At 39.6% G+C, this 16,735-nt stretch overlaps 1 protein-coding gene across 2 annotated transcripts; it reads left to right on the top strand.

Moving 5' to 3' along the window:
• Nucleotides 1-8,823: 8,823 nt before the first annotated feature.
• On the top strand, nt 8,824-16,373 carry LOC125247482 (coxsackievirus and adenovirus receptor homolog). Of its 2 annotated transcripts, XM_048158802.1 has the most exons (8): nt 8,824-8,998; nt 14,165-14,494; nt 14,592-14,915; nt 15,133-15,177; nt 15,324-15,401; nt 15,605-15,633; nt 15,905-15,981; nt 16,123-16,373. In XM_048158802.1, the coding sequence occupies exons 1-7, from the start codon at nt 8,938-8,940 to the stop codon at nt 15,968-15,970; spliced, it is 933 nt and encodes a 310-aa protein (XP_048014759.1). In that variant the 5' UTR covers nt 8,824-8,937; the 3' UTR covers nt 15,971-15,981; nt 16,123-16,373. The 2 variants fall into 2 exon arrangements, with proteins under 2 accessions (XP_048014759.1, XP_048014767.1); XM_048158810.1 differs by lacking the exon at nt 15,133-15,177 and having other exon boundaries at nt 8,825-8,998.
• The last annotated feature ends 362 nt before the right edge of the window (nt 16,374-16,735 follow it).

Genomic DNA, 16,735 nt, shown 5'->3' with positions numbered 1-16,735 from the left:
GTCCAGCGATTGTTAATTTACTCTTTCATTGTCTCATCCCCCTGTTATGATACGGTTCAGATTCATTTCTCACACTCTCACTGCGAGAACGGTATGTTTGTGTTTGTTAGTTTAGTTATGTGTTTGTGAATTAGTTAAATAAAACTTGCGAGTTGATTCTGATCTGCTTATAAACCAATGTCCCTGATAAAGATTACGATCACAGATGTGTGCTAAGAAAGCAATTGTTTTTCTATGGCCACGGAAAATATCCTTTTTGAAAAGATGATTGACGATCAATACTGAGTGTTTTCTGGCTGAACAGATTAGCTGATTGTAATATTAATTCAGCTACATTAAGATAATTTTATTAACTAATTCAAATATTTATAATTAATCATAATGAGTTATGATTAATTAGTAATATTTCCCTTTTGAGCTCATTTTGCCTACAGAATTGTGCTTTTTTTTCCTTGTCACACAAGCTCTTCAACTTCTCTCTGTCCAGTCCACCTTCATCACTTTCACTTTCTTTATCCCGTCTAAAGAACTTCATTTCTGTATGTTCAACAAAAGCACTGTCCAGTTACAAAATTATGAAACGTGTTGTAATTTCAATGTTTTGCCGCTGGGGGGGGCGATGATCTCTGTGAACCCATGAATCATGCAGATTTACTGAGATCGCCCTCCAGCTGTGAACTATTGAACACAATCTCTATGGGTTTTACCGGTTTACCTGATCTCTGATCAGTTTTATACATTTACAGATGTTTTAATTAATCATTAGTATAATTAAAATAAATAATAGTAGTTACGACCCCGTCTAGGGTGAGGCCGCAACATAAACTGCAATTGAAATCAAAGATCCTTTTTACACTTTTATTTACAAAACCACAAATGAAAGCACAACTTCAGGGGTGAGCAAAAGCCAAAACAACAAACAAACACCACACAAACTCCTAACAGAAAAACCTAAATTCCCTAACAAAAGAAAAGAAAAGAAAAGAAAAGAAAAGAAAAGAAATTATCCTAATTCCCCATCTAATGAAAAACAGGAGAAAACAGTATTTACAAAGGAAATGGCACTCACCCCCTACAGCTTCCTGGTGTGGAAAAAATAATTACAATATTTTACAAAAAAAATAAAAAATAAAAAAGGGAAAATGAGATTGACAACAACTTATCAACTCAAATCTAAAAATAACACTGCACACAACAGGCAGATCAACAAGCAAGCTAACAGCAACAACACGCTGCAGCAAACACACAACAGCACATGTGCAATTAAACAACAGGGAATCACAAGTTGAGCAGAGCTCCCTCTTCAGGCCTTCCAGATCCATTTATAGCTGCTCCCTGGTCCCATTAGCACCAATCAGATCTGGAGATCACTTTGGTAGAATGCAATCCTAAAGAAAGGACAAGAGAAAGGGAGAGAAAGAAAGAAATAAAGAAAGAAAGAAAGAAAGAAAGAAAGAAAGAAAGAAAGAAAGAAAGAAAGAAGGAACCAACAAAACACATACACAATACGTCTCAGGACGTAACATAGTAGTTAATAGTTTCTGATTGGCTGTTTAGCTGAGTGTCCATTGAACAAACAAAACAAGCCCTGAAAATTGATAAAAGAAAACATATTACACAGATACTTAATATTTAATCTTATTAGATCATTAGTTAACTGCATTTGATAGATTTTACTTTCAATAATACATTTGCATTAGGTTTGTAAAAGGTGTTTTTATGCATGTTTGTCCTGAGTTTTTGTTGCATTAACACTGTTCTGACCAGCAGGGGTCACCAGCGAGTGATGTTTGAACACTTTGAAACAATGAATCAGCTTGAGGAGCAATTGGTTCAGTTGATTCAAAGCTTTAAAAAGCTTCATTTCTCCCATCACTATTAGGAACAACAGTAACAACACAAGAGGCACAACGAACTGGAGAAACAAGAGTACACTCACTCTCCTCTTCATTATAGTTACAGCTCCTCCTGTGGTTGAGAACTTCCTCTGATCTGACCGACTCAGTGTTTAAATTCTGCTAGAGTTGATATATACTGTTCCACAGTGAAGTGTTGCTTTACATTTGTGTCAGACATGTTCTTCAGTGTGAAAATATTGTAAACCACACTGACTCAACACACATCTAACCACTAATTACGACCTATATTTACATTTTAAAGTCATGCGCCCTCTAGATGGTGTAAAAATAATGACAGTGTCGTGTTACGTCTGTCGTCATGACGTATGACTGTCATTACCAATAAAATGTGTGTTCATTTAAATGCAACCTTGTGGACTTTTTACACCATTTCTCCTATTTCCATTTAGCAAATTTTTTTTTTTTTTTTTTTATTAACGACTTCCAGAAGAAGTTTTTGTTGATATATTTCTTTGAAAATTTAATTCAGATGAATGTTAGAAACGTCTCAGGTTACGCATGTAACCATGGTTCCCTGAGAACAGGGAACGAGACTCTGTGCTTGGAATTGCGCTATGGGGAAACGTCACTCGTGACTCGTGTTCGAAATGCCAAAATCACAACACTCCAATCTAGTGTTGTCAAAAGTACCGGTACTTCGGTACCAAGTCGGTACTGAAATTTTGAAAATGTGACGATACCAGCATTTCTGTAGTACCGGTAGTACGAGAATCCGGGTATATTCGGTACCCACTGATAGGACTGTGCCAGTATTTACTTGAATATGACACGAGTGAAGCACAAAGCTTTGTTTACAGAAGAAATAATAAGTTGGCAATTAAATGTGACATCGCATCCATGGAAACATTTTGGTTAATGCCGAATGACAGAGGTACGTGAGTCCATACATTTAAGCTTTGTATTCTGTTTTCCGAATCGCGATCTGGTCACCTGATTAGCAGAGAATTTAACAATATTTCATTAGTTATTCCACTGAACATGGATTCTGTTTCTTTTCCCAAATCTTCACTCACGCAGGGGATTATAAAGGTTTCTTTCGTTCGTATTAGGCCTATTATAGGCTATTCACATTATTTACTGTGGTAAAGTAGAAAAAACACCGTAGGACAGAAACCTTTTTGCTTGCACGTCAGTTTCTATTTAACAGAGTTTGTGCTTGTTATTAGACTTTATAAGGCGCGTCAAGTTTATTTGTATATATCGCGTTTCATACGCTGGTGATTTTTACTTTCGCTTTGTCTGGCAGCGCTAAATCAAACATAGCCTGAATGTCTTGCCCCTGCGGAGGATAAAACACGCTCTTCAGACCTTTTACAACAAGTGTCAGTTGTCAGTTGTCAGTTGTAACTTTCTTATTATTAGGTTACCATTATTTACCGATATTTATTTCATAGTTTTACAGGCTGTAGTGTGTTGTTTCTCTGACTGAATAAACACGCACGTCTGTTACCCCGGTTGAAAAAAACATGAGCATATTGAGCATATGCTGGTAAAGTAAGTTTTGAAGCTGGTATGCTGGTTTGAGCTGGTTTATGCTGGTCCAGGACCAGCTTAGGACTAGACCAGCAGGACCAGTTTAGGACCAGCATTTGACCAGCATACAGCTTCAAAACCTACCTTACCAGCATATGCTGTTTTTTCAACAGTACACAATGGATGTTTGAGCATTTAATTATTTATTTATTTATATTTCAAAATTTATTTCATTGAGGTAGCCTATATATACACACACAAACACACACACACTCCAAATCATATTTAATGTTTTTAAAATAGTTCCAATAGATTTTGCTGTGGTACCGAAATTGGTACCGAGAACCGTAACATTTTCATGGTATCGGTACCGACTACTGGAATTTTGGTACCGTGACAACACTACTCCAATCCTATTGGCCGGTGACAGCCTATGAAGTCGAACGGCGCGAACCGTGACGTATAAAGGGAGCGCCGAGGAAGCAGTCGGACACCTTTTCATCTTTGAGGGACTGTTCCGCAGGCATCCCGAAGCATGGAAGGGAAGCGCAGAGTCTCGTTCCCTGTTCTCAGGGAACCATGGTTACATGCGTAACCTGAGACGTTCCCTTTAGAAAGGGAACTCAACTCTGCGCTTGGAATTGCGCTATGGGGAACGATATACCCACGCCGCCATGCTGAAGGAGAGCGCATGCCCAAGAAGTCTGGACAAACGTCCGGCAGTTCCAGGGAAAAACCGGGAGCAACTCTCCAAGGCTGTCAGTGACAGCTAGGGCTGTCGCGGTTAAGGAATTTCCCTTGCGGTATTTTTGAGTGGCTCAATAGCGCGATATGCGGTATTACCGCCATATATATATATATATATATATATATATATATATATATATATATATATATATATATATATATATAGAGAGAGAGAGAGAGAGAGAGGTCATATTCAATAACGAAACTAAATAGAGCATTGAAGTAAAGAGAATGTCAAAATAAGGGTCTACAAAACAGAACATAAACCTGACAATAAGATGGTAGAGCTATTGTTGTATGTATAATAGTTAGTTTCGATCCTCGAATCTGACTAAACAAGACTTTCTGCTGATATTTCACGAGTATAAGCAGAACTAACGTTACTCATCTCTGCGCGTTCTAGACGGGCTGTCACTCAGTGCAGTTACATTGTTGTGACACAAGGTGGCGGCAAGGGACTGTCTTTGAGTCTTTAAACCGTTCATTCAACTGCACGTTCAAAAACGCAGATTCATTCAAAAGAGAGATGAAATGAAACAAGCTGTTGAAATCATTTTAACGTTGAGCGCCACTTTATAAGGCTCAGCTGACCAGTAATGCTTCGATGCTAAGGCAGAGATTTCGCTATCCTTGGACACGACAACTTTTTTTCACGAATATATGTCTCGGCCTGAAGGACAGACGCAGGTAATCGCACGCGCTCAGTCGATCTCTCTCACATTCACTGTCTGTTTAGGCTTGTTTAGTGCACATCTGCCTCTTTACAAATCACCATGGTACACATTATGCTATCATTGTTACCTTATTTAATATTTAGTACATGTGTATGAAGTGGAAAACGAGAAGGACATAGCCTTTCAAAAAATAGAAAACATGCAAATATCGCGGTTGCTGCGGTTTTTGCAGTGTTCTGCGGTTGGCTCGTCAAAAGCGCGGTATTACGAAATTGCGGTTATCGCGACAGCCCTAGTGACAGCATTCCCTACGGCCAATTGCCCAAGCTGAGCCTAAAAGAGGCCTTTCGCAAAAGGCCTGCCAAGGCTGCTAAAGGCATCTGTGACCCGTAGGAAGTGGTCACTTAAAGGGAATGTGGCCAGGGAACCAAAGGAATCCCGGCCAGTCACTAGGGGATAAATTCACCCCTGACGCCACCAAGGAGGCCGTACTAATTTAGCAAAGGCCAAACATAGTCTAGGCCAACCCTGTCTGACATACAGAATCAAAAACGTGTTCTGTGTGAACGAGCCCTATGAGTGTACGCACACAGGCAGCGCCACTGGGTCTGTCCGCGTTGTCCAGATACTGATACTGTGAGTTGCTTGCTGCTAGACGCGGCGCATCATGATGCACTTCATGCGCAGGACCGCACCTGTATTCAAAGCAAAGCGATGTTAAAGGTACAGTCATCACATTATAAAATGCGGTTATATTTTTTCCGGCATCACCAGGGCCCACCCTCAGCCCGGGGCCCTGGGCTTAAGCCCAGGTAAGCCCGTGCATTAATGCGGCCCAGGCTGGGGGATCGATTATAAACACAACGGTGGGGGGAGGGGATCCATGCCCTCCCGATCCATGCCCTCCCAATCTCAAACGCAGAGTCAGTCAAACGAAAGAATGGAGCGTCAACATTCATGGACAGAAAGGAACCGTTCGTCGAGTCGTCCGCGCACGCTCACAGTGAGCACTCGCTATAGACAAACACACATAGATGCCGCCCTCAAGCATCGAGAGAAATCTATGCGTTCGCTCCTCTCCAGACAGAGCCCTATGCCTGCAAGTTCCAGAAAAATGGGGCTACATCAAGTGTCAAACCTCTGGGAGTGTCACGGATGAACACTTCCTCCTGGACGATTGCAGATATAAAAGGAGTAATTTCCTACCGGAGTTTGTGAAACAATGGCACGAACAAAACAGTCCCGAAAAGACGAGAAGATGTTTGGCTGCTTCCCCAGGCGCTCCCTTTATATGTCACAGTTCACGCCGTTTGACGTCATAGGCTGTCACCGGCCAATAGGATTGGAGTGTTGTGATTTTGGCATTTCGAACACGAGTCACGAGTGATGTTCCCCATAGCGCAATTCCAAGCGCAGGGTTGAGTTCCCTTTCGAAAGGGAACTGTAAACTTTTTGGTTACTTTAATTAAATCTGGGTTCAAATTCAGTGCATTTATCAGGCTGAACTAATGCTACTGTTAACTGAAAAGAAAGAGTTGAATGTAGTGCAGCACTACAGAGGAAGTGACATCAGAATGATTCAGTCTAAACTGGTTCAGAGATGATCACTGCTCTATGTGGTTAAACTAACTGAGTTCTGAGTAACATGTTTCTAAACCTCAACAGTGAGATCACAGCTCTGAAAACACTAGAACTGCTATAATTAATTCACTATTTTAGTTACGGAAGTGTAGGATGGATATCAACCATCTTAATATTGTGAGAAAGTCTTGACTCTGGAATAGATGAAAATGTCACTGTAAAACTTCATACAGACTTTATTATTATTATTGAATAATCTGTATGATGATGATTCCATAATCACCATTATCATAACTGCAGAGATACAACAAACAAATGACCTTTATCTGGACACTCATTTTTTTATGCTTAGGCAATGATTCACTTTCCTTTAATGTGTTTTCTTGCTGTATAGTTTTTGTGTCAATGAAACTTTGAAAATAGCAATCATAAGTCCAATGTGTGTCATATTGTCATTCAAAAATCTGATGCAAAGTTTTCTTTTATTTTTTTGTTTTTGCATCAAATCAGATATAGTGTTTATCTGGTGTGCTGTCTGAAGGAGGGCTCCGATCTTGAACTTTGGCTTGAACCCAGAGTACTCCTCAGGTGGAGCATGCAATTGTGGTGCATTTAAGCCCATAAGGCCTGTAAGTTCTCGGCCGCTCTTGCCACCAAAGCTTATCGTGCCTCCGGACAGGCTGCCTCCACCTTGCATGCTATGGCCCTCCTGCAGGTACACCAGTCTGAAGCACCAAAAGAGCTGCATGAAGGTAGTTCTGAACTCGGGTTGATGCAGGAACTGTATACGGCGATGGATCTTCCCCTCAGGGTGATGAAAGTCACCATGTAGGCTCTTGGTCAGACGAGGTCTGTTGAGCTGCCGCAGGAAGGCGACACACCCCATCTCAGCCAACTCTCAACTCTTTCCCCTGGAGGAGGACCAGGTGGAGAATCTTCAGTTTTGTTTTGCAAAAGAGTTTCTGAGCAGTTTCCTTAATCTCTGGGTCACAAGGGGTATGGTTTCACAGTGCTATGCTTCCTCACTCTCTCATCCTCCTCTTCTTTCACCACAATGCAGGAGTTTGCAGTCCCTGCCTCTACTCCAGGACACTATGCCTCCCGGGTCGGACCCTTGAGTTCCACCTCGCTGCCCCCCAGGTGAAAAAAGAGTACATTTCTAGGTAGATGATCTACTCACACGCTTTAACCTCGCTCACGAGCAGATCCGTTTCCTCACTATAGACGCGTTCAGTTTTTCTGCTTGCAAATTCCATCTTGTAAATAGCGAATGCACCATGGCGTGAGCACAACTGGCTTTTAAAGGGAATGGGAGACGAGACTCTGGTTGGTTTATTTCACGTTATCCCAGCTTCAAAACATACCAACTTACCTGCACTTCTGAAAACATTCAGAGATGAAGGACAGTGAAATAGCCGGCTGTGACGTGGATGCTTGATCTTCTCTTGATCCCTTCTTCATGCGGGGAGTGCAGATCCATCTGAACTTGTTCTTCAGTCATATTAGTATAACTTCAGTGAGTCCATAGCTAATAGCAGCGATGCAAGAAGCAATGCTAACTCAGTCACTTCCAAATCAGACTGCTTATGATCAATGTGGTGAATTTGTGTGTTCAAGAGGTGAAATCCATGTGAGGAACGAATCCCTCTCGCTAATTCCTGATTGCACACTTCCTAGTGAAATTATGCTCTTTTGCTTGTCGAATTCACCATTTAATTATCTCCTGAGAAATGACGATAGCTGCTGATAATACTGAGGAGCTTATGTATGGATGCTGTGATATGACGTTGTATTCCTATAGGTAGACGTGAGTCACCTGACAGTCAGCTGATGAGAGTTTGACTGACGTGACCTGCCAGAACTGACTCTACACTTGATTTATCTGCTTTAAAACAACTGATATTTATAAAATTTATAATGAATATTCTTTTATTAACAAACCACTTTTATCACTAATAATTTAATGTTTTTATTTGTAGATTTGAACTGCATGTAGGAAACTGCTAAAAGAAAGAAGTGAAACTAACAGTAATGCAAAGAACTGTGCGGAGATCAGATGTGTGTTGAGCCAGTGTTGGTTTATAATATGCACTTTGAAGAACATGTTTGACAGCTGCTGTCGTGTCAAAGTCTGTGTGGAAACAGAATGACTGTAGGTTAAACTCCCTGAGCTGTTACCATTGTGCTCTTGAACATCAACCATGAGTTGATCTTCAGGGACTGTTCCTGTTACAGTAGAAGTGTACTGTACTGTGGCGACCAGGGCGGGCGAGAGATCACTTGCCTCACCGGCCTCGCGCCGTTCCCTCACGGCTCTCGCCCGCCCTGGTCGCCACATGTACATTACATTTAAACATCAGTGAAGAACAAATCAACACTTCTCCATTATGCATTGGCATCGTGTCACTAAATGAACAACTATATACCAGAACTACACTCAGTTCAGATCAGAGGAAGTTCTTTCTTTAGACACGACCAGCCCTTCCTGTCTGAAGAAAGAGCTGTAACTATATAATGAAGAGAAAGACTGACAGAAACAGAAAATGGCTGATCAGTGTGATCTGTGTCTGCTGGGACTGATCATTCTCTCTTCACTTCTCACAGGTAAAGAAATCTGGATTTTCTCTAAAGACATTTAGTGGAATTAGTCTGGAAAGAGTTGATTTGAACATGCTCAGTTTATTCTTGCACACATTCACGTTGTGATCTCAGAGTTGTGTATTGATACATACAGATCATACTGTATTATTCCTGATACTGGACATAGAGTCACTCAAACATCTGATGATCAACAATTATCTTCATATTCAGAGATTTCAACAGCTACATGATCAAGACAAACACTTTATTCTGGAGAGAGAGATGATTGTGTTCATTAATGAGAAATGATGGTATTTGAATCATCAGTTTTTTATGCTGATATAGTTTATGTAAACACAGAAATTCAGTGTGAAACAGTCCTCAATACCCAGTAGAATTAAAAGCTTGAGATAATAAATGAGTTTTAACTGAGTTTTTAACACTAGATATAGTTGGATCCACTCTAACATGTGAGGGTAAAAGATCTCACAATCTATATGAAGCTACAGAGAAGATCTGTCACTCCTGAGTTTAATCTAGAAACAATTGAAGCAGCTGATCAGAGGAACTAAGAGATCTAGTAAGATGTCTGCTGTTTTAAAGGTCTGTGAGGTAAGGTGGTGCCAACCCATTTAAAGACTTAAAAACAACAACAAAAGCTTCAATTCTATTCAGATAACGTACTGGTGACCAATGAAGAGAAGATAAAATCAGGGTAAAATGCTCTTGTTTTCACGTCCCTGTCAACATCAAGCAGCTGCAAACGTGACAACGCTGTCTGACTAACTCCTCTATACAGAGAATTACAATAATCAAGACTTGAAGAAATAAAGGCATGAATGACTTTCTCAAGCTCCGTTAAAAGAGAGAAACGTCTTGACTTTATCCAGAAGTCTCCAGTGGAAAAAGCTGGATTTGACAACAGCATTTATTTGCTCATCAAATTTAAAAGCTTTGTCAAATAAAACACTCAGATTCTTCACCATTGTTTTATTAATCTTGGTCCTCTGGTCTCGTGTAACCACTCAGTCCAAATGTAAAATTTAAAGGCATCCAGCCTTTTATGCGAAATATAAAGTGAAAATTTCTGCTCTGCTTTTAACCCATCCACACACAGCAGTGAGTATTAAACACACACACACACACACACACACACACTTATAATATGAATATTACTATTATAATAAAATAATTTGAATTATTACATTTATTTTAACTTCTTCAGGGCTAGGCCATTTACTAGGCTGCACTAAAGTCTGGCATCTTCTCCTATAAAGCCAGCAATTTCCTGTATCATAATGTAAGATGTTTTTAACAAACCAAAACCGATTGGAAATCATGTGCAACTTAAGTTATATTGAAAAGAAAGAGCAATTCTGCCTCTCCCACTGATGTAAAATTGCTGGGTAGCAGCTTAACTCACTACTAGGTCTCACTCAAAGCTTCTTGTTATTAGCCAGCTAATAACTACAACCACATCCACAAAGATTGTAATTTAGACAAAAGATTAGCTGTCATTAAATCGTTATTGGTGTCAGTAAAACCTATAGGCTAACTGAATCGCTCGATTGTAGTCTCAGCCTTGATAACTTGCAAGTAGCCGTGATACACAACTATGCTGCAAGATTAAGTCGTTTTTCGAAAAGAAAAGCTGCAATTTCAACATGTTCAAGCATCCAGAATTATAGCCACGTTAATAACGTTTGTAAGAAACCAAACCATTTGTAAATCCGCCAAGATTTCAGCGAGATAAGAGCATTTGTGTTCGTGCAGATCACTCACCTTACATCAGGTACCACAGAGTCCGCCAGAAAGCTTGCCTGTGACAAGATGGCATCCGATGATGACGTTAGAGACTCCGCCGTAAGACATCTAGCCTTTATTATGTATATCTATGGTCCAAATTCCCACACTTGCGGTCTTGGCCACTTGAGTGCTCATGCACGCGACAGGAAGTAAGTGCGCAAGACTGTCCCATGTCTTAAAAATGCCCAAGTGCAGTGCCCTTAATGCACACTAAACCCACACTATCCTGAACACCGCTTCTGAGCAGTATTCGAGGCTGAAGCGTATCCCATCATGCATTATGTTCAGGAACTCACATGCCCCGAAATCACGAGATGTCAAGAAAAACATTCAACTGCAAGTTAAATGAATTATAATACATATAATTTGGTAGTAAAATATAAAGTGTTGCGCATTTTATTGATGCACAGATGAGTGGGCAATGTGTATTTTGTACATCATTTGTAACTGCTTTTTCAAAGAAGCATCACCATTTTAAATTGTGTCTTCTGATAGTTACATAGCGACTACTGAACAGACATTTAGAAATTAATTTTAAAATGCAGAGCACTGAAAATAATAATTAAAAAAAAAAAGAAGCTGCAAACGCTTGCATTTTTTGCAGGACTGTTAGTGTGTCCCATCAGGCAATCAAAAGTTCTACACACACTTGCGGTCTTCACACCCACTTGAACACTTTGAGCCAAATACAGGAAATACGTCATGTAAGTAGACAAGTGGTCAAGTGCAAAGACCGCTCGGGTGGGTATTTGGACAAGGCTATTGTTTAGTATACTTTGAAAGATCCGGGCGCGGAAAGTGAAGTATACCGGTGGGCTTTATATCCAACCCAGAGCGTCGTGAATGAATGGGCCACAGGTGCACAGGGGCGGAGCTTACCCTCGGGAGAAGAGAATGGACCAAATTAACACACAGAGAAAAATATACACCACACTAAATTATGATAATAATAATAATAATAAATATAGCTGCAAGCAGCAATTACGGGGCCAAGCACAAAAACGGCACAAGAAGCCAGCCAACATAGCAATTTTCATATCTCCGCACCAGTAGGTGGATTACCAGTAGATAAAGCCTTACTTCTATTTTCGCAAGCACTATGTACAATTCGTTCACGTGTTTTTCGAAAACGGTTTGAGGAATCAACTTGAATTCCATAGATTTTTGTCTGGTTCTGGTTCAATTTTCATGAAAATCGGAGTAACGGCCTAGGAGGAGTTCGAAAAAGTAGGTTTTTCAGAAAATTCAAAATGGCGGAAAAATTTTCATGACGGAAAATGATGTCATAGGGTGTAATAATGAAACGATTTGTCTTGAGCCAAGGAATCAGAGGAAAAAATAATTTCTAAAATATGATTTCTATATATATAATAATATAATTTCTAGCCCTTACGGTTCAAAAGTTATTAACATAAACATAAGTAACATTTGGACAGCTGGTGGCGCTAGAGGGATTGAGTTAGAGACTCCAAATTTGCTATGGACAAAGGTCAGACTGTCCTCTAACTGTGTGCCAAATTTTACAACTTTCCCGCAAGCAGTTCTATGGGCTGCCATAGACTTCAAGAGCGGAAGAAGAAGAAGAAGAAGAAGAAGAAGAATCGAAAATAAAAAGAACGCCAACAGATACAATAGGTGCCTACACACCTTCGGTGCTTGGCCCCTAATAATAAATACAAAGGCTTGGGCTGTAACACAAGAAACGCTCAGCTCCTGCAAAATACGAAAAGAGATGGAAAAGTCACTTTAGAAGACAAACAGACCGAACCAACATAAACAAATAAACAAAACAGTCAGAATCAATGTACTAAACAAATATAAACAAAACCAAGAAAACTTGCAATACTCAAATGAACAAAATAAGTTTAAAAATCACAACAACAAAGATCACACAAACTCAGAACTGATCACGGCTCAAGATTTCAATATATAACCGAGATCACGAATACCGCATAGCGGTAATCACTCCAATTAATAGTGACTGTTATCACACAGTCAAAATCACAAAACTGAGGGTTGGTGACAGTAATACAAAAGATAAATCAATACAAATAACAAAAAAAAACTAATTAACTCAAACGAAAAATAATATGACCACAAAAGAAACAAAAAGAAAACAAATGTCAGGCCCACTTAGCCACTGGACCAGAAGTGTCGCCGACCCAAAGCAGCAGCGCGGCCCAGAGCGAGGGTTGGAGAGACACACACACACACACACAGCCTTTGTGGACCGACGTCACACTCTGCAGTCCACAGCAGTGAAAGAAAAGGGGCATGAACAACAGATTTATATACAAAAGCAGAGCTGTACCTCATTGGCCATGTATTTAATGATGGTGACGTTTCAGACACGTCACAAACATCACTACACATACATGTTTTACCTGTTTATATGGTCCAGTGTCCCATCGTCGCCGACAGTGAAGCATGTGAAAACCAAATAGAAAGTCATAAAACTTTTCTGCATCCCTTTCCTGTATGCTGTCAGCTGTCTGTCACACAGCCGCTAGCCATGTAACAACGCTCGGCTCATTGTTTGGAATTGGGATATTTTTACTTGTTCTGTGATGATGCTACTTTTGGGATGGTTTTGCTGTGCAGACCTGGTAAATCCTGTTCCTCAGTTAGACCTTCCTCCACTTCAAAGGCCCACCCCTGTCATGCACTACGAAGTGCGCAGCTCCTGAATTGGGACACAGCTTGTGTATATAGACAGCCTTCCTAATGCTGTAGGTGGGTTTTGACCCGGAAGGGCAAAAAGGTTTTGACCGCAACAGCGCGAAAGTGATGAACACATGTGATACTTCCTTTTAAAGTAGGCCTATGTATTGGATACTAAATGAGACATTATACACGGTGGTGTTTTGTGGAGTCAATAAACTGTGTATGGTGATGCAATGGAAGAATGGTCTTCTCATTTCTTCTGGAGGAAGTAAACAACGTAACATCAAAGCAAGAAAATTAGTCAACCTAATTACTCCGGGATCAAACAACTCAGTAGCTTAAATTATCAGATTTAGCTCCTACAGTGTAATGAGAGCTGAAGAGAGCGCTGTTCATTCACTCCCACACCTACATTACTGCTGTACTGAGACTCGAACCCACAACCTTCAGGTTACAAGACTCTCTAACCATTAGGGGCCAGATTTACTAAACAGCATCTGAAAGGGAAACTCCTACAAATGCATTATTCAATAAGCTCCGCTGCAATGATAACTGTGTCCACACCTTTTCAGTGCTAATTTCTCACTGCGTGTCTTTAGTAAATCCTGACAGGAGATTTTTAACACCAAAAGAGGGTTTGTGCTGGAGCAAGCTGTTATAAATCTGACCACAACTGCCCCTAATATATCATAATGATCACTCAAATATACTGTGTTTCAGGTACCAGTGGAGTGAATGAGACTCATGTGTTCATCAGTTCTGGTGAAAATGTCCGTCTGCCCTGTAATAATGCTCTTTCTGACTGCAAATCAACACACTGGATCTACAGTAACAGATCCACACATTCAACAGTTGAACTGATTAAAGGAGGAATAAAGAATAAAGTCACAGAGAGACATGAGAGACTGAGTCTGGGGTCTGACTGCTCTCTGAACATCAAGAACATCACAGAAGAAGATTCTGGATTATACACCTGCCAACAATGGACAGGTCCGAAAGGACAACAACAACAAGGAACTGATGCACGTGTTTATCTGGATGTTCTTCATGGTAAGTTTATGATTATGTGGTTAATTTAAAAAGAGCAGATTCTCCCTTTAAACTCAGATGATGATTGAAGAGTCTGTGATTTGTGTCTTGTGTTCAGTTTCAGTGTCTCCATCATCATCATCATCATCCTCACAGACTGAGATCAGTCCAGGTCGCTTTGTGACTCTCTCCTGTCAGTTGTATTCATATGATGAATTCTCCTGTGATTATTGGGTCCGTTATGAGGGACTTCAGCTGTTGTGGGTGAATCAGGCTGGTGTTGATCTGAAGACAGACTCCAGATATCAGATATCATCAGATCACTGTATCATCACTCTGACTACAACACTCCTGAATGAAGATGACAACAGAGAGTGGAGATGTCAGCTTACTCTCAGAAATCAACTCCAGACCTCAGTCAGATACACTGTCAAGTATTCAGGTGAGAAACAACTATTACTACTGTAAAATATGATGTTAATGTCCTACAGATGAACATCTGAACATTCATCTTCTGATTCCAGTCAGCAGCTCAAAATCTTTTAGCTTAGTTTTTTTATCTTAAATGATTGATTTATTAAACAAGTCATCTCATGTTAGTGTGAATCAGTCTCAGTTTGTTGTGTTCATGCATTCAAATATGATCTTGTTTTTAATAGTTGTACCATCAACTACAGCATCAACACTGACTCCAACCTCTCTAGGTGTGTATGAAGATCATCCTCATTTCAGTGCTTGTTTTCACACTCTGGAGTTTTTCTAGAATCAGGATCTAAATGAACTCATTGTAGTGAAAATGAGCTCAGTGGACATCAGTATTAATATGACTGTAATATCGTCTCTCTCTCAGTGATTGTGATTGTTGTCGCTTCATTCGCTGTTCTCCTTCCTGCTCTTATTCTCTGGATGATTTGCAGAAAAAGAGACGGTGAGTTTTTACAGTTTCTCATATTATATAACAGACAAAATGTCCAAAACATCTGATGAAATAAACGTGTAATTTAGACAGAATTCCTCTCAGACAGAGTTTAATGTTTCTATTCTACAGCACTAGAATTCTTCTAAAATCAGTTTAATTGGAGACTGTATTATGTGTTTGATGATCAATATTCTCTTGACGTTATGTTTCAGATAACAGAAGAGGAACTGATGACTCTGAGGTGAGTATTGTAGGTCGATCCATGAGTTATTAGTGTTTATAAGCTCTGATCCTGAAATATGACACTCGTATTAGTCAGATTATATAATGACAGGTTAGTGTATTTGAACTGTTTCTGCTCTAAAACTCACAGATAAGAATAAATATGATGAACCAACGACACAATCAACATTTACATTCATCTACTGCCAGTGAACAATATGATTCATCTTCAATAATCTGTGTATATTTGTGTATATTTGACACTGTGGTGATTTTTCATTGATGTTCAGGAGCTGATATATGATGAGACTTACACTGAGGTCACTTATACTGAGGACTACAGTAAAAACAAGTGAGAAAGAACAAGGTGAGAAACACTTCCTTGATGTTGTCCAGCTTCTCTCAACATGATAGTTTGTGTTTTCTTCTGAATTTGTGTCATGAATTGAGCTCAAACATCATGCTGTAATAATTGTGTGTTGAAACAATAACTGTGATGTTCATTCAGGTTCGCTGTGATGATAAAGTGACTTATGCTTCCATCAGAGGAGCAAAAGCTGGATCTCAGGAAAACTGCAGTGAACTTTATGCCTCTGTGAACAAGAACCATCACAAATCAGTCAAATAATGACACAAAAACCACATGAGCAGAAGAATATGAATCTAATAGAACTGAGTCCTAATGGTGTCATTCAGTGCCATTATAAATACTTTCAATGTCTTTTACATGTTCACAAACAAACCCAAGTGATGCTCTGATTTATTTGTAGTTATTGCTTATTTTTCTCAGTTCAGCATGTTTTTTGTATAGTTTCTGTCTGCTTGTTGATCAGTTAATGCTAGTGTCTTTATTATTCATTCAGAGCTGCAGGTTTGGACAAAGTCTAGAAAATGACGACACTTTTACTCTCTTACATCATTCTCATTAAATATGAAATAAATAGTGAAATTATAACAACATTTTAAGATATAACAGCATTGTTTTAAATTCTGAATTAAAATCAGCTCTTTCAAATAAATATTATTTAAAGTTTTACTTGTTTTTAACTTCTTGTTGTTTTGTTTTCCCCTGCTGTCCACCTTCATAACTTCAGTTATTACAATATCTGACACTTCAGTAC

This window comes from Megalobrama amblycephala, linkage group LG1 (assembly GCF_018812025.1).
Source record: "Megalobrama amblycephala isolate DHTTF-2021 linkage group LG1, ASM1881202v1, whole genome shotgun sequence".
Lineage (NCBI taxonomy): Eukaryota > Metazoa > Chordata > Actinopteri > Cypriniformes > Xenocyprididae > Megalobrama > Megalobrama amblycephala.
This window is presented reverse-complemented; position numbering and strand designations above follow the sequence as displayed.